This window comes from Pongo pygmaeus, chromosome 2 (genome assembly GCF_028885625.2).
Source record: "Pongo pygmaeus isolate AG05252 chromosome 2, NHGRI_mPonPyg2-v2.0_pri, whole genome shotgun sequence".
Classification (NCBI taxonomy): domain Eukaryota; kingdom Metazoa; phylum Chordata; class Mammalia; order Primates; family Hominidae; genus Pongo; species Pongo pygmaeus.
Genome location: NC_085930.1, coordinates 120108491 through 120127643, shown reverse-complemented (window position 1 = coordinate 120127643; position 19153 = coordinate 120108491). Strand labels below are relative to the sequence as shown.

Sequence of the window (19153 nt, the reverse complement as noted above, 5' to 3'; positions counted from 1 at the left end):
TCTGGGTCTCAGAGTCTTCATCTGCCAAGTGACTACCCACTTCGAGGAGGGAGAAATGGTAAGAACGGCTAGGGGTAATAAGTCATTGGCCTATTTCAGTAAGAACATTAAAGTATTAGCTACCTGTATATGATAAAACCCCTATGAGGTTAATTCTGATGAGAGGAAAATCAAATAAAGAGTTTCCTCTAACAAGTAACATTACTAACAAAAGATATAAATCAAGAAGAAAGGAAAATTACAGGTCAACGTCATTTTGAGCATAGATGCAAAAATTCTAAGCACATATGTGCACACTTAATTTATAACAAAATAAGAAATGAAGAAAGATGTTTTCAATAAGTGGTGTTGGGTCAAGTGAGTATCCACATGAAAAAAATTTTTACCTGAAGTCTTTTATCATTGCATTTGCCAACAAACAAACAAACAAACAAACAAATCCAAGTGGATTATAGATCTAAATGTGAATAAAACTTTAAGACAATTACATACAAGAATGTCTTCATACATTAGGGTAAGCAAAGATGTCATAAACGGGGCACAGAAATTTCTACTCATAAAGAAAATGACTAAGAACTACATTAAAATTAAGAACTTATGTACATCAAAAGGTATCACCAAGAAAGTACAAAAGCAAGTCACAGAGTGAGAGAAGATACTTGAAGCATATAGCATTGACAATGGCTTGTATACAGAACATGTAAAAAAGTTCTACAAATCAAGTTTTTAAAAAGAGAACTCAATTAAAAAAAAAAATTGGCAAGAGGCCTGAAAAGAACACCACAAAAGAAGACATCCAGATTAAATGGTGCTTCTCTCTGTTTGTAATCAGAAAAATGCATGTTACAACCACAATGAAACACCACACCCACTAAAAACCTAAAATTAGTAAAAATAAGCCTAACAATACAAAATATTGGTGAATATGCAGAATAATGGAAACTTGCAAACAGTACCAGTGATAATAAAAATGGGATACAACCACTCTGGAAAACTGTCCATATCAACTAAATGCCTCCAAAAGAATGAATTAGTATGTACACCACAAAGCATATACAAGAAAGTTATTAGCAGCATACTCATAAAAACCGTAAACCAAAAACAATGCAAATGTCCATCTACAGTTTGGATTCATAGTCTATTCATACAATGGAAAACTATAAGGCTATCAAAATGAACTGTAGCTGGATCCAACAACCCAAAGAATCTATATACACACACACACACACATACATACACACATACACACACACGTGAAAAACATAATTTTAACAAAAAGAAGTCAAACACAAAAAAGTATATGATTCTATTAATATAAAATTCAGAAACAGGCAAAACTAAACTATGGTGTTAGAAGTCAGGATTGTGGTTACTTTTAGGAAGAGAAGAAGTAAACATTTAAAATGATTTGAGGTGGCTTCTGGGATGTTGTAATGTTCTACCTCATCTGTGTGGTGGATACATGCATGCATTCACTTTGCTATAATTTATAGATTTGTATACTAATGATTCGTGCACTTTTCTGTATGGAGTTCCTAGCTGAATAAACATTTAAAACATTTTTTTAAAAAGTAATTCCCGCCTCTGATTTTCATATGTAAGAAGCTTGGAAAGTTGCTACTCTGCCCTAAGAACAAGTAAAAAGTTAAACAAACTACAAAATCAACAACTCTTCTTAGATCTGTAAGAAAAGTGAGGTCACAGGGCAAACCGCCGCACCAAAAATTAGAGATGGGGAGATGAAAACAGAGAATCACAACTTACCAGAGCATAACCCATCAGTAGAAACCTCTGTGAAAACCAGTGCCAGGGTAGGAAAACCTGACCTGTAGTTAACAAATTGCTGGAGGCTCAGAGTGGACAACTCTTGAGAATTAAAAACTCCAGGAGACACAGTCATGGTGGTGCAAAGGGAGATCACACTTTTTGAGTTTTACCTCCAGGAGTTCAACTTGGTTTTCAGAGTGAGTAAAATCCTATCATGTTTCCAGCAGGGAGAACCAAAAAAGAACCATTTTGAAATATGTGAGTGTATTCTGTTCTCCTTAAAAATGTCTGACCTTAAGTGAAACTATTTAATTAGACTTAACCTGCTGGGGTTTTATCAGAGCCTAACTGACCTAGGAAAATACCCATCTCCTGCTGCTCTAGTTTTCCACGTGGAGAAATGGAAATCCCAAACTCCACTCTCCTATACCCTTCCACATGAAAAAAAGGGAAATATATGATTCCAGCCCACTCTAGCTAGCCATCCTGTCCCACCTAAGTGAGAGGAGGGTGGGAAACACTTAGGAACATTTGTGAAGTTCACAATCCAGAGACAGAGGCTCACTAAAAGAGACCTACTCATAGGACTATAGAACACTTCCTCTCCCATACCTTACCAACACATTACTAAAGGCCTGTTTCAAGTAGTTCCTTTTACCTGATACATCATGTCCAACTATTAAAAAAAATTACATGGCATTATAAAAGACAAAAAAAAAAGAGAGAGCAAGTATCAGAACCAGACCCAGATATGGAAGGTATGTTGGAATTACCAGACCAGGAATTTTTTTAAAACTATGATTAATAGCTAAGGGCTCCAAAGAATGAGGCAGATAGCATGCCAAAAAGGAAAAAAAAAAAAAATACGTAAGAAGAGAGAAAGAAATTCTAACAAAGCACCAAAAAAAAAAAAAAAAGCTGGAGATGAAAAACTTAATAAAATTAAAGAATGTCCTTATTGGGCTTATTACTAGACTGCACACTGATGCATCTCTGAGCTTGAGGAAATCTCAATAGAATTCTCCAAAACTGAAAAAGCAAAGAAAAACGAGATAGGAAAACAAAACAGAAGAGACTATCCAAGAACTGTGGGGCATCTATAAAAGATGTAACATACATGTTAATGGGGATAATAGAACAAGAAAGAACAGAAAAAGTATTTGAAAAAAAGTATTTGAAACAATACTCACTGAGAATTTCCCAAATTAATGCCAGATACCAAACCACAGATCCAGGAAGCTCAGAGAACACCAAGCAGAACAAATGACAAAAGAACTACACTTACACATATCATATTCAAACTATAGTAAATCAAAAATAAAGAAAAAAATTATCAAAGTAACCAGAGGGGAAAAAAAACACTACCTATAGAGGAGCAAAGATAAAAACTACATCCCACTTCTCCTTGTGCAAGCAAGAAGAAAGTGAAGTAAAATATTTAAAGTGTTGACAGAAAAAACACACTAATCTACAATTCTTTTTAGTTTTCTTTTCTACCAATCTAGAATTCTATACCCAGTAAAATTATCCTTTGAAAGTAAAGAAGAAATAAAGACTTTCTTGAAAAAAGATTGAAGGAATTTGTTGCCAGTAGTGCAAGAAATGTTAAAAAGGAGTTCTTTAGAGAGAAGGAAAATGATACAGGTCAAAAACTCAGATTTACATAAAGGTATAAATCTAACGAAATAAGTGTAAGACTTTACGAGGAAAAGTACAAAGCTCTGATGCAAGAAACCAAAAAATAAGAAATAAATTGAGACATATTCCACATTCATGGATAGGAGGGCTCGATATTTTCAAGATGTCAGTTCTTCCCAACTTGATCTATGGATTCAATGCAATTCCAATCAATATTCCAGCCAAGTTGTTTTGTGGATAACAACAAAGCAATTTTAAAATTTATAGGGAGAGGCAAAAGATCTAGAATAGCTAACACATTATTAAAGGAAAAGAACAAATTTGGAAGATTGACACTACCTAACTTACAAAACTACGGGCAGTGTGGTATTAGTGAAAGAACAGACAAATGGATCAATGGAACAGAAAGAGAACCACATAAATATGATAAAAATGATCTTTGGAAAAGGGACAAAGTCAATATAATGAAGAAAAGATAGTTTCTTCAAAAAACTGTGCTAGGTCAACTGGACATTCACAAACAAAAACATGAATCTAGATACAGACCTACATCCTTCCCAAAAATTAATTCAAATGGATCACAGAACTAAATATAAAAAGCAAAACTATGAAACTATTAGAAGATAACATAGGAGAAAATTTAATTGACCTTTGGTTTGGTGATGACTTTTTAAATACAACACCAAAAGCATGAACCATGAAAGAAATAACTGATAAGTTGAACTTCATTAAAATTAAAACTTTCTTCTCTTTGAAAGACACCATCAAGAGAATGAGAAGACAAGCCACAGAGTGGGAGAAAATATTTACAGAAGACATATCTGTTAAAGGACTGCTTCCCAAAATAAAAAAAGAACTCTTAAAACTCAACAATAAGAAAGTTAACAATCCATTTTAAATAAGGGCAAAAGATCTGAACAAACATCTCACCAGAGAAGATATACAGATGGCAAATAAGCATACAAAAAGGTACTCCAAATCATAGGTCATCAGGGAAATGCAAAATTAAAACATGATACCACTAAATACCTGTTAAAATGGCCAAAACCCAAAACACTGACAAGATCAAATCCTGGCGAGAATGTGAAGCAATAGGAACTCTCCTTCACTGCTGGTGGGAATACAAAATGGTACAAGCACTTTGAAACACAGTCTGGCAACTTCTTACAAAATTAAACATACTCTTACCATGCAACACAGTGATTGCATTCTTTGGTATTTACCCAAAAGAGACAAAAATGTATGTCCACACAAAGCCTGCAAACTCACATTTTTAGCAGTTTTGTTCGTAATTGCCAAAACTTGGAAGCAAATTAGATGTCCCACAGTAGAATGGAAAAACTGTGGTACTTCCAGATAATGGAAAAGTTTTCAACCCTAAAAAGAAATGAGCTATCAAGCCATGAAAAGTCATGGAGAAAACTTAAAATATGTATTATTAAGTGAAAGAAGCCAATTTGAAAAAGCTACATATTGTATGAATGTAACTATATGGAGATAGTAAAAAGATGAATGTTGCCAAGGGTTAGGCCAGAAAGAGGGATAAACAGGTGAAACATTACGGATTTTTAAGGCAGTAAAACTATCCTGTATGATACTACAATAGCGGACACACGTCATACATCTGTCCAAACCCATAAAATATGTAACACCAAGGGTCACCCCTAGTGCAAACTATAATCTTTGGGTGATAATGATATGTCAATGTAGGTTCACCAGTTATAACAAATGTACCACTCCGTTGAGGAATATTGATAATGGGAGAGGCTAGGCATGTATAGGGACAGAGTATATGGGAAATCTCTGTACCTTCACTTAATTTTACTGTGAACCTAAAAGTGCTCTAAAAATAAAGTCTAGCCAGGCATGGTGGTTCATGCCTATAATCCCAGAACTTTGGGAGGCTGAGGCAGGAGAATTGTTTGAGCCCAGAAGTTAAAGACCAGCCTGGACAACATAGGGAGACCTTGTCTCTACAAAAAAAATTTAAAAATTAGCCAGGTGTTGTGGTGTGCATCTGTAGTCCCAGCTACTCAGGAGGCTGAAGTGCGAGGATTGCTTGGGGCCAAGAGGTTGAGGCTGCAGTGAACCGTGGTCACACCACTGCATTCCAGCCTGGGCAGGAGTAAGACCTTGTCTCAAAAAAATTAAATTAAAATCTATTTGAGAATAATAAAGCTAGGTGCAGTGGCTCACGCCTGTAATCCCAGCACTTTGGGAGGCCAAGGCAGGCGGATCACGAGGTCAGGAGTTTGAGACCAGCCTGACCAACATGGTGAAACCCCATCTCTACTAAAAATACAAAAATTAGCTGGGCGTGGTGGCATGTGCCTGTAATCCCAGCTACTCAGGAGGCTGAGGCAGGAGAATTGCTTGAACCCGGGAGGTAGAGGTTGCAGTGGGCTGAGATCGCGCCATTGCACTCCAGCCTGGGTGACAGAGTGAGACTCCAGCTCAAAAAAAAAAAAAGAATAAAGTAATTTCAATATAAATTTAGAAAAGATATAATGTATACATACACACACACACACACACAAATACATATGTTAACATCACTTCTTTCTTTCATCCATAAAATGACGTAGAATTTACTCAAATGGAATTCTTGTTAGCCCTGGAAGTAGAAAATGAATAGATGATCAAGTCAACAAAAAGCTTATTTCTGAGACAATCTTATTACCAGCAAATAATTGGTACTGGCAAACAACTGCTGCTAAGAGAGACAACCAAATATAATGAAACACATCATACTAGAACACATCACCACCTATAAAGTCGCCTTGCTCTTCCTGACATCCCCCCACCAAATATCTGTTGAAATCTCTAGATTTAACTACACAATTACAGGATATGAAGAGAAAATAACATGTTAAACTATACCACAGGAAAAGAATTGGCAAACTCCAGAATGGGGGAAACTTCACAGAATAAACTGTCAGCTTATTCAACAAATAAAACACAAGGATAAAAGAGTGTTGGAGTACATAAAGGTTTTAAAAGACTTAACAAAACATAATATAACATACAGACTTTATTTGGACCCTGATTCAACAAACTGTTAAAAGCACATACATACTACTATGGTTTGAATTTGATCCCTCCAAGCCTCAAGCTGAAATCTGATCTCCAATGTTGGAGGTGAGACCTAATGGGAGGTGTTTGGGTCATGAGTGTGGATCCTTCATGAATAGATTAATGTCCTGTCCTCCCTGGGGCAGGGAAGAGTGAATGACTTCTCCCTAGGTTAGTTCCTACGAGAGCTGGTAGTTAAAAAGAGCCTGACTCTTGTTCTCTAGCTTCCTCTCTGGCCAGGTGATCTCTGCAAACACCACCACCTCATCGCTTTCCACTGTGAGTAGAAGCTGTGAGAGGCCCTCACCAGAAGCCTAGCAAATGCTGGCACGATGCTTCTTGTATAGCCCCTGAATCATGAGCCAAATAAACGTCTTTTCTTTATAAATTACCCAGCCTCAGATATTCCTTTACAGCAACACAAAACAGATTAAGACACACACTTATGATATTTATGAAACAACTGGAAATTTGAACCCTAACTACATATTTGATATTATAGAATTATATGAAAAAAAAACTTTATAGAGTGTGATGATGGTATTGTTGTGACTGACAAAAATTTTTTTCTTTTAAAAATATATTGAAATATTTACAAGTGAAATGTTATAACTTGGACTTGCTTCAACATAATACAGCACAAGGGTAAGTAGTCTAGGGTGTAACACAAAAAACTGGATACACATTGATAATTGTTCAAACCAAGTAATAGGTAAATGAAGGTTCATTATTTTATTCCACCTACTTGAGTATTTGTTTGAAATGCTAAATACCCTAATAAAAAGTTTAAAAAAAATCCTTTAGTGAATGCCCTCAAAATTTCATTATGAAGAAAAAGAAATACTTTAATACAAATATCCTTAATAAAAGTATATAAACTGAGAAGCAGTAAAGAAAAAAAGCCATTGAAAAATATTTTCTGATACACTAGAAGATTATCAGCAGGATCTTTAGTGATCTGACTAATGCCACACTACTCATATATTCTTGATTTCCTTTTTAGTTGAACAGGTTTTAAGAGTAGTGACTAATTAAAAAAAAAAAAAACACAAATTGTCAGTTGTTTGGCTAGAAGTAAGGATAGATGGGACTTACTGGTTAGTTCTTGAGTGTGAGAGACTGAGTAACAAAGAGCTTAGATTCCCTGCTACAGTCTACCTGTATGTTAATTGTGGGGACAGATTGTCAGCTTCCTTTGGTTATTGCTGAAATAGGCTGCATAACATTTTGCAATTGTAAGAACCCTACAATTGGTTACTTATTAAGCTTTTAAAAAACTGATTCTCATACAGTTTCTGTTACCCAATAAATTGTATGGTACCTTTCAACAGTACATACTTTTAAAGGATTTACTTGATGAATGAATTAATATTTTTAGTAAATCCTTGCTCGAGCATCTCCCAAATAATGACTATTACCACCTGGTATCAAAGGATGATTACTTGATAATGGTACATAATTACATACTAAATAATAAATGAATATATAATGAAACAATGACAAAAAATATTACAGGACCTTAAGAACTTTTTAAATGGTGATAACATATGTATCCTTTTGTATCTTTTGAATTTTAAAACATTTCGGCTGACTACAGTTGTTCACGCCCATAATCCCAGGGAGACTGAGGCGGGAGGACTGCTTGAGCTCAGGAGTTCAAGACCAGCCTGGGCAACAGGCTGTATCTCTACAAAAAATACAAAAAGTAGCCAAGCGTGGTGGCACATGTCTGTTGCTGGGAGGCTGAGGTGAGAGGATGGCTTCAGCCCGGCAGGTGGAGGTTGCAGTGAGCCAAGATCGTAGCACTGCACTGCAGCCTAGGCAACAGAGCCAGACCCTGTCTCAAAAACAAACAAAACAAAAAAAATTTCAAAAATTTGAACCTATTTAAATACACAGGCTGGGTACGGTGGCTCTCACCTAATCCCAGCACTTCAGCTGAGGTGGGCAGATCACTTGAGGTCAGGAGTTCGAGACCAACCTGGTCAACATGATGAAACCGTCTCAACTAAAAATGCAAAAATCAGCCAGGTGTGGTGGCGTGTGCCTGTAGTCCCAGCTACTCAGGAGGCTGAGATGGGGGAATCACTTGAGTCCAGGATGCACAGGTTGCAGTGAGCCAAGATTGTGCTACTGCACTCCAGCCTGAGCAAGACTCTGTCTCAAAATAAATTAAATTAAAAATAAATTAAAATAATTTTATAATAAAAATATTATTAAAAATAAATTAAATTAAAAATAAATTAAATAAAAATAAATTAAATTAAAAAATAAATTAAAATAGGATGGGTGCAGTGACTCTTGCCTGTAATCCCAGCACTTGGGGAGGCTGAGGTGGGTGGATCACCTGAGGTTGAGAGTTTGAGACCAGCCTGACCAACATGGAAAAACCCCGTCTCTACTAAAAATACAAAAAATTAGCCGGGCATGGTGGCATGCGCCTGTAATCCCAGCTATTCGGGAGGCTGAGGCAGAAGAATCACTTGAACCCAGGAGTCAGAGGTTGTGGTGAGCCGAGATCATGCCACTGCACTCCAGCCTGCGCAACAAGAGCGAGACTCCATCTCAAAAAAAAAAAATAAAATAAATAAATAAATAAATAAATTGAAATAAACAAATAAAATGAAAACTTTTAAAACTAGTGGTGAAAAAAAAAAAAGAACCAAATTTAGCAAGACTTACCTAGCAGGGGGAATTCCTCTCTTATAAAGATCCATCCTCACTTTTTCTCCCACATGTCTATAAATCTCCACTATAGCCAATATTGCAGCATCTCTCACCTGTCAAAGAATTTAGAACTTTTTAAGAAACTTACATATGATACAATAAAATACTTCATCTCAAGGTAACGTTACACTAACAGACCAACTTGAAGCTCTAAGTGGATTTTAATGCCCCTGCATATATGGCTTGTCATCAGTAAAAAAACAAGAGGGCCTGCCAAGATGCTTCTAGAAAAAACTACTAAAAGATGATTTTACAGAAATTTGAGAAACTTGTCAATAAAAGTTACTTATTAAGCTTTTAAAAAATCTATTTGTGGCTGGGCACGGTGGCTCATGCCTGTAATCCCAGCACTTCGGGAGGCCAAGGAGGGTGGATTGCCTGACGTCAGGAGTTTGAGACCAGTCTGGCCAACATGGTGAAACCCCGCCTCTACGAAAAATACAAAAAAATTAGCTGGGCATGGTGGCACGCGCCTGTAATCCCAGCTACTCAGGAGGCTGATGCAGGGGAATTGCTTGAACCAGGGAGGTGGAGGTTGCAGTGAGCCAAGATCATGCCACTGCTCTCCAGCCTGGGCGACAGAGCAAGACTCTATCTCAAAATTAATAAATACATAAATTAATAATAATAATAATCATCATCATCATCATCATCTATTTGTAGGCACGGCATGGTGGCTCATGCCTGTAATCCCAGCACTTTGGGAGACGAAGGCTGGCAGATCACCCGAGGTCAGGAGTTTGAGACCAGCCTGGCTAACATGGTGAAACCCCATTTCTACTAAAAATACAAAAAATTAGCCCGGCGTGGTGGCACATGCCTGTAATCCCAGCTACTTGAGAGGCCGAGGCAGGAGAATCGCTTGAACCAGGGAGGTGGAGGTTGCAGTGAGCCAGGATCACGCCATTGCACTCCAGCTTGGGCAACAAGAGCGAAACTCCGTCTCAAAAAAAAAAAAAAAAAAAAAAAATCCTATCTGTAGTAAGATTATGTAAACAATTGCCAATAACTATATTAATACAAATTATGATCATGGTTAATGTATTTTCCTGTATTATGTATTAAAACTGCATTTCAAGAATGTGGCCTGAACTCAAACAGATACTTTTTACACTAATATTCACAGCAGCATTATTCACAATAGCCAAATGTGGAAACAACCCAAATGTCCATCCACAGATAAATGGATAAACAAAATGTGCTATATATACACGATGGAATATTATTCAGCCTAAAAAAGAAGGGAAGGAAATTCTGATACATGCTACAAGATGGACGTACCTTGAAGACATTATGCTAAATAAACAAGCCAGACACAAAACAACAAATATTCTATCATTCTACTTCTATGAGGTACAAAGAACAGTCAAATTCACAAAGACAGAAAGGAGAATAGTGGTTGCCAGGAGCTGGGGAGGGGGAGAGTGCGCCGGGGGTGTGACGGGGGACTGCCAGGGACTGGGGAGTTGCTGTTTCGTGGGTACAGGGTTTCAGTCTGGGAAGATGAAGAAGTTCTGGAACTAGATGGTGATGATGGGTGTTGCAAAACAATGTGAATGTACATAATGCCACTGAACTTACACTTTAAAATGGTTAGAATGGTAAATTTTATATTGTATTTGCTACAATAAAAGGAAAAAAAAAAAGAATGTGGTCTGAATACAGGAATTTGAAAGGTAGCTCTAGTTCCCTTGCACAGCTCACTGTGAAACAGCAACTGAAGAGACAGTAGAATTCTCTACAAACATCTTGAGGAGCAGGTAGGATATAAAAGAAGGGAAAATCTTTCCCGAGGTCACTCCAAATGGCCAAGCTGAGCCAAAAAGTTTACAGTCAAGATTCAAGTTCACCATGAGGGACGTGAACTGGAACACATCCCTGTATTATACCTATAGTATAGACCAGGGGTCCCCAAGCCCCAGGCCATGGACTCATATGGGTTCGTAGCCTGTTCAAGGACTACAACAGGAGATGAGCGGCAGGGAAGCAAGCTTTACCGCCTGAACTCTACCTCCTGTCAGATTGGTGGCAGCATTAGATTCTCATAGAAGCACAAACCCTATTGTGAACTGTGCATGCGAGGGGATCCAGGTCGCATACTCCTTATGAGAATCTAACTAATACCTGATGATCTGAGGTAGAACAGTTTCATCCCGAAACCATCCCTACCCCACCCATGGAAAAACTGTCTTCCACAAAACCAGTCCCTGGTGCCAAAAAGGTTGGGGACCGCTGGTATAGACAGCTCAGATAAAAAAGTTTCTAACAACTGATATACCACTGATATAAATTCTCTCTATTAAGTAGCGTTCTTACAATTGCAAAATGTTATGCAGCCAATTTCTGCAATAACCAAAGGAAGCTGACAATCTGTGCCCACAATTAACATACAGGTAGACTGTAGCAGGGAATCTAAGCTCTTTGTTACTCAGTCTCTCACACTCAAGAACTAACCATTAAGTCCCATCTGTCCTTACTACTAGCCAAACAACTGACAAACATAAGCAACTTTCATGAACATAATGTTTTTAAAAACTAACTTTGATGGATTTTTTTTTTAATGAGGTAAAATCTTGATTTCAGCATCCCCCTCCACCCTCTCTCTTCTTTTTTAAAAATAGAATAAGAGGACTAGAAAAGAAATGGTAGCCAAAAAATCAGTCAATGCCTGAATGTAAATAAAATTTACCTGACTGTTGGAGTCTCCAAACAGGATACACAAATGTGGTACCAACTTGCTGATGACTAGTGGCTGAGCCCCAAAACTAAATATAATTTGAGAAAAAAATAAAGAAAATTTGTTTTTAATAAACAGTAAACAAAATATCCTTATACCTTCTTGTTTGTAGCAATATAACAAATATAGTGGAGAGGATGGGCACACATCATTAAAACATGAAGGATATGAGACATAAGCAAAAAATAATTCTAAGCAATGTGAAGTACGCAAACTTGAATAATCACAACTGACAGTGAAGACAACACATAATCCAATAGATTAAAATGTTCAACGATGGCACTCTTAAACCTAGCAACCTATGAATAACTTAAAATCAGAGTTTTCACTTTTAAAATTGTGATTTTTTTAGACTCTGGTCTCAAATAAATGCATTCCAATGAAATAAGTAAATTAAAAGATCTTTATGCTTATGGCAGGAGAGCCAAAATCCAGCACAAAGAGCTGTGAAGACTGAGTACACTTATAGGCTCTAGAGGGCAGAAAGGACTATAAAGTAATAAAAGAAAATAAGTGAAAATATAGTTAAGAAAAGGAAGTAGCACTATAGGAAAAGTTGAAAGCTACTACATATGACCTATGACATTGCATAGAACCTAAAAAAATAATCCAGAGCAAGAACAAAAGTCCCAGCATTTTTTCAGATCAGAGTCATAGTTCTGTGGCAACTACGGCAGCCAGAACTCTACACACAGCTACCAGCCTCACTATCTAGTTACCTGGGAAAGTTTTGCTTGGTCTATGATTCTGGTACCCACCCACACTGCTCTAGGGGTAGAGTGGGGATGGGAAACGACTATAATATGTGAAATACTATTGAATTAAAAGTAATTCCAAATTCAGTCCAGAACAGAAATAGATACTAAGTTCCATGACCATCTGTTTTGGGTGGCTACTATTAACATACTAAAGAAAAAAAGAGAAACACTTATTACTGACATAACTGAAAAATTAAGAACATGAAAGATAACATACACAAAAAATGAACAGTAAACGTATCAAATGAAAAGTTATATGCTTTAATAATTTTAAATGTGTTATTACCATAGCTTTCCTTGACTTTGTGAACTGAGGTTTTTTTAGAGAAATAAAAAACAAGACAGTTATTTTCAGTAATCATAAAACTTACATGTTTAAGGTTTCAATAAGACACAGACACACGCCTTCTCGAGATCGAAAATTCTTGTGTTTAAAACCAGAAGCCAACTGCTCCCAAATGTACTATTTGAAAGAAAAGTAAAAACGTATAACAAAAAACTAAATTATTCATGTTATAATCTTTTATTTCTTCCCAATCTTACTACCAACCTTATTGGTAACTGAATGTTTTCATCAGACTGTTGTTCATTTCTCCACTACTTACAAGTTTTTCTAAGCCAAATTACACAATTGCTCTCACCCATTTTTATTACCTTAATCACATTTTAGTACTTATATATATTTCACTTTAGATTTTGATTATTCTCGGAAGAACCATGTCCAACAACTGAAAACCTTAGAATTTCCAAGGACACAGGATTTCTTCTATAATTAAGAAACCTTCAATAACAATGCTGCCATTATAAGTCCAGCAGTCCAGTAAGTATTTAAGTGGTCCAACATTGCCTAGCAACTAATATAGACTCACATGGAAGAGGCTTTTTTTTTTTGGACATTTTATAATTCAGACTTTTTTCCTTTTAATGCTAGATCCAAATTCAGAGACGTATTTGGGCAATTCATTTTATAGCTACCTACCACACTTTTCTCTTAGAAAAAGCATAGATAAACCTATACAAATAATCTAAACCAATTATTTTGGGCGTAACAAGAAATCCAACTTTATTTTTACAAACGTAAAGCCAACTGTACCAATCAATCCTTTCTCCACATTTGGAAACACCACCTTTACCCTTTACTAAATTCAAGTATACAACATACACAGCCCTCCTCTTTCTGTACTCAGTATTCTTTCTGGAGTCTGTATTCAGTTCTATTAATATATTTCTCTCTCCCTACTGAACTTTCAAGAAGGTGGCTTAAGAAATTACAAAAAAAAAAAAAAAAATCTTAAATGTGAGTAACCTGACTCACCAATACTACCTCAGGAATGCTATTCTATATAAATACTTATATTTATGTTCAAAGATAGAAGTACAAGGGATGCCCCTTATAGTACTGTTTGTAATCAAAGAAAGCCAAAAACAACCAAAATGTAAATGAATAAACAAGAGTGGAAGGATACCCACCACAATATTTCAAAAAAAAAAAATTAGTTCTGAAATATAAAATATTTGGGAAAACACAGTAACCACCTGTGAAAAAATTTTCTTCTGGTCTCTGTAGGAGTTGCAGAAATGAACAATATAGCATTCAGTGTTCTCAAAATAAGCTTTCTCAATAAACATTTTATAATTTACAAAAAAGAGAAACCAAAAAATCCTAAAGTATAATATAATCCGTATACTGTCAAATCACTGAAATCTATTAGTTAGCTTTTTAAAAAAAAAAAAGCATTAAGAGTATAAAATAAGAATCAAAGGAAAAAACCAGAAAGTCAAACATTGACACTGTATCTTAAATATCGACTTAACAGTATTAGCAACAAATCATTGCTTAAAATTTCAGTGTTCATGCTTGCTGTGGCTTTAATGATTTCCTGTGATTACCATTGGCAAAATCTGAATTTTAAAATGTAGGCTTACCATAGGTGGTGCTACTTGATCCATTAACTTCAATATCAGAGTCTGAGCTTCATCTCGAACCTTGTCTTTGGCATCTCCCATTCTGTCTATTAAAGCTACAATAACTAAAGAAGGGGAGGGAGTAAAAGAGTAATTACTTATAACTCATCTCCATTAAAAACTACATTTTTCAAAATTACAAATAGCAATTGTTTCCATAAATAAAGAGTTGTGAGGTAAAGAAATTGTTTTAAGTTCTTTACACATGAATCCAATAAAAAATAACAGAAGTTTCACAAGAATACATGCAGCATGATATCTCCTTATAATAATGTTAAAAAAACAGCAAAACTAAATATTATTTTTCTGAGAGAAATGTATAGATGAGGGGACAAGGAGGAAGTAGAATTCAAGGGGAACAGGTTCTAAAATCAGTTCATAGGGCAAAAATATCTCATAGTCAAAATTATCTTCCTGTAATCCCTTAAATTACCGCTACCATTTAGTGTGGTCGTATTAGGTGTGTGACCTAATGTCTATTTTTAGACACCTTTTGTCTATTTCCTCAGCCATAAATGTGGGTAGCAGTACTCATCTCAGAGGATTATTGAAAATTAAAAAATAATACACATAAACAACTCAAAGAGTAAAGGGCACAGAGTAAGCACTTTCTATAATATGCCACCTACTATCACTATCACTATCATCATTCTGCATGTTCAAAAGCAAGGAAATTTGCTTTGTTTCTCTTTTGATATTACAGCTATACAGTAGTCCCCCCTTATCCACAGCTTTACTTTCTGTGATTTCAGTTACCCATGGCCAACTGTGGTCTGAAAATATTATATGGAGAATTCTAGAAATAAACAACTCATAAGTTTTAAATTGTGCACCATTCTGAGTAGCATGATGAATCCTTGGACTGTCCCGCTCCATTCGGTATGGGATGTGAATCCTTCCTTTGTCCAACATACCCGCACTGTTTACATTACCTGCCTATTAGTCACTTAGTAGCTGTTTCGGTTATCAGATCAAAAACACATCGCAGGTATAGTAGCAGTCCCCAATCTTTTTGGCATCAGGGATTGGTTTTGTGGAAAACAATTTTTCCACAGTGGCAGGGGGCGGGGAGGATGGTTTGGGGATCAGGCATCATAAAGAGTGCACAATCTAGATCCCTCAATATGCACAGTTCACAATAGGGTTCGTGCTCCTATGAGAATCGAATGCTGCGGCTGATCTGACAGGAGGCAGAGCTCAGGTGGTAATGCTCACTTGCTGGCCACTCACCTCCTGCTGTGCAGCCCAGTTCCTAACAGGTCATGGACTGGTTTGGACTATCGGAGGCTTCAGGAATCCACTGGGGGTCTTGGAACACAGCCCCTGAAGATAATGGGGGACTACTACATAGCTTTTCTTTCTCTGAATCAACGGAGGACTAAGTCTAGTTTAAACAAGGGAAGGAGAAAGAAATGAGATCAAGAAAAATATTTCCCTGGTTTATTTATAGACACATATAATTAAATGTGTATATAATTTGAAGCCAATCTGTTATCTATAATGTAATAACCAAAACTGATATAGTAATGAACAAGAGTTAAAGAAAAAAGAAATTACATTCTTTTTGGGAAAAAAATGACTACAGTGAGAAGGCAACATGCCAAATGGAAAGATAACATCCAAAAACCTTAAGCTTAATGACAGAAATGACTGTGTAAGAAAACAATGTCCTCAACATAAAAATCATAAGTCAAATTATGAGGCAGTGTTCATCAATAGGAACAATATAAATTCTTCTCATACATCTTGGATGTACTGTTAACACTAGAAGAATTTTTCAACATCTATAAGGTTGGCCATTATGGGCTTCTGGTTCTGATAGCTTCTGAAAGCAGAAGACAATAGTAAACACTTAACAAATGTTAGATATTATTATGCACTAACCACTGAATTATCTCATTTAATCCTTGCAACAGTCCTATGAGACAGAGTAGGCCCATTCGATAGAGAAGGCACAGCAGGATTAAATAACTTATCCAAGGTCATGCAAACAACAAGCAGTGAAACCAGGTTTTAAATAATTTATACTGGCCGGGTGCAGTGGCTCACACCCGTAATCCCAGCACTTCGGGAGGCCAAGGCAAGTGGATCACTTGAGGCCAGGAGTTTGAGATCAGCCTGGCCAACATGACAAAATCCCGTCTCCACTAAAACTATAAAAATTAGCTGAGCGTGGTGGTGCGTGTCTGTAGCCGAGCTACTTGGGAGGCTGAGGTGGGAGGATGGCTTGAGCCCAGGAGGCAGAGGCTGCAGTAAGCTAAGATCACACCACTGCACTCCAATCTGGGCAACAGAGTAAGACCCTGTCTCAAAAAATAATAAATAAATAAATAAATAAATATCTATACAATGTGAGATCAAAGTCATAACCATCTCCATTTACTTATAATTTGAGGTGTTTGGGTGTGTGTGTATATGTTATCAACCATATAACGATAATGGAAAAAGAAAAGACACTTCATTCCTGAGAGGTGAAATTTAACTCCAACAAGAAAATTCAAATGTTGGCCCAAACAGGGGCTCACTTCAATATTAAAAACCATTTTACGAAACATAAACAAAAACAAAAAACTTCACATTACAGCTAATAATTTAAACAAGAAATTCATACTGTTTTTGCACTGGATTGCTTTTTAACACATACTACGTTGAAGTCAAATAGAACAAGATTGTATTCCTAACTCTACCAGTTACTAATTACAAAACAGAAAATTCCCTGAACTTCAAAGTTTCCTTGTCTGTAAGATATGGAAGGATGACAGAACTATACCTCACATGACTAGTGACAGGATGAAGTAAAATAAGGAAAAAGCACCTGTGCCAAGCCCATGATCATTGAATTATCATTTAATATGATGCATATTCAACAAATATTTATTGGGTATCCAGAACAGAATTTTTCACTCAATAGGCTCTCCATATGAATGTGTTAAACAAATGAATCAATCTATCACAGACTGGAATTTGGACAATGACACATGGAAGAAGTCTGAAACGTAACTCTTAGTATTTTTTTTTCTTTTAGCATTGTACAAGATGCAAACCATTCTACAAAAGTGATAACCAGGTAGCCTAATTATTCTTGTATTCCTTCTACAATAACATTTTGGGTTAAAATTGTTTAAAATTTTAAAACAGTTTACAAATTTGTAAGATATGAGATCCTTTACTGAATCAGTTATAAAACCAGGGCTGGTGATCAATATTAAATGTAAATTGTGTATTTTTTGTTTGAAAATTATATTTTTCCACAATATATGTGGTCACAAAAGGAAACTAAAATATTTTCTATTATTAATACTATGTATATGGATTATATATTTAAGAATTACATTAATAGAGCTTATACTCTTTTTGGAACTGTATCTAAAACCAAAAATGAATCTCAATTTTCCTAAAACACTTCTCACTTTTAACGTAAAAGAATATTAAAAATACCTGTAATGATAACTAATAAGCCGAGTGCACCAAAACTAAACATTATCTCTCAAATCGAGTTATATATATCTACAGTTAGATTATCAAAAAACCTTCCACACATAATTCAATTCAACTCCTTCCTTTTACAGAAAGACTCCTAAAGTGATCTGGCTAAGTTCTGTAACAGAGATAAAACCAAAAAGCTAACTCTGGGACTCTTAGTCCAGTTCCATACCTCTCTAAGAGCATATAGGTATGCTGCCTATCTTGCAGAGCTGTTCTACAAATTAGAAATGAAGTGAGGATAATCTTTCATGTATGTAAAGTAGTAAAAGGGTAAAAGGTAAATAGGCAAAAATGGGTAAAAAGTAGGCATTCAATTACTTGATAGCAAAGCTGTAATAAAATTTTCCTATTATACCACACTGTATATTACCCTAAAGTAATAACAAGTTCAAGTTTCATTAAGGAAAATGATGAGCACTTATGATTCAAAGTGAAAACAATACTGACTGACAGTAAATGCCTAGGGATAAAAGAAAGAATAGGAGATTAAAAGGAAAAACATGTGCCATCTAGTTGCACAAATACAAATGAAAAACACTAACCAACAAAAGCAAGTTAATGTAATTTATTAAGTATTTAACTGTATAAGAATCACAGAGTAAAGAAAAATTCAATGTGGGGTGAGGTTAACTTGAAAATTCCTGAGATTCTCAAATCTGAAGTACATTTTTAGAAGGGAAAGAAAGGACCATGGAGAAGAGGGGAAGATTTCAAAAAGAAATAAGGGCACAGCAGATGCATAAACAAGTTCAGCTAGGCCTAGAAAGAGTGAGCAAGTTTCTGATTAGCTTAGAGTGGAGACAAAGTACTTGCTAAAGATAACAAAGAAAAAGTCTACTGAGATGGAGAAGGAACATATATGGTAAAAGACAGCTTAAGAGAATTAAGTTCTGAAAGCAGGACAGTGTTGGGAGTCAAACTAGAATTCTGGTTCCAATATTCCCGTTGCCTCAATATGAGTGTAGTCAGTACATAAAACCCCATGTGGTACTCCTGGTGTCTG

General features: G+C 36.0%; 1 protein-coding gene across 22 annotated transcripts in view; it reads right to left on the bottom strand.

The window, feature by feature from the left end:
• Positions 1 to 19153, bottom strand: part of CLASP2 (cytoplasmic linker associated protein 2) — a 213514-nt gene that overhangs the window by 170515 nt on the left and 23846 nt on the right. For all 22 annotated transcript variants that reach the window (XM_054483475.2, XM_054483442.2, XM_063662062.1 and 19 more), the window contains exons 3-6: positions 14626 to 14729; positions 13071 to 13162; positions 11894 to 11969; positions 9160 to 9257 (exon numbers count right to left, since the gene is read on the bottom strand). In XM_054483475.2, the coding sequence (XP_054339450.1) occupies positions 9160 to 9257; positions 11894 to 11969; positions 13071 to 13162; positions 14626 to 14729 (370 nt within the window). The remainder of the gene's footprint in view (positions 1 to 9159; positions 9258 to 11893; positions 11970 to 13070; positions 13163 to 14625; positions 14730 to 19153) is intronic.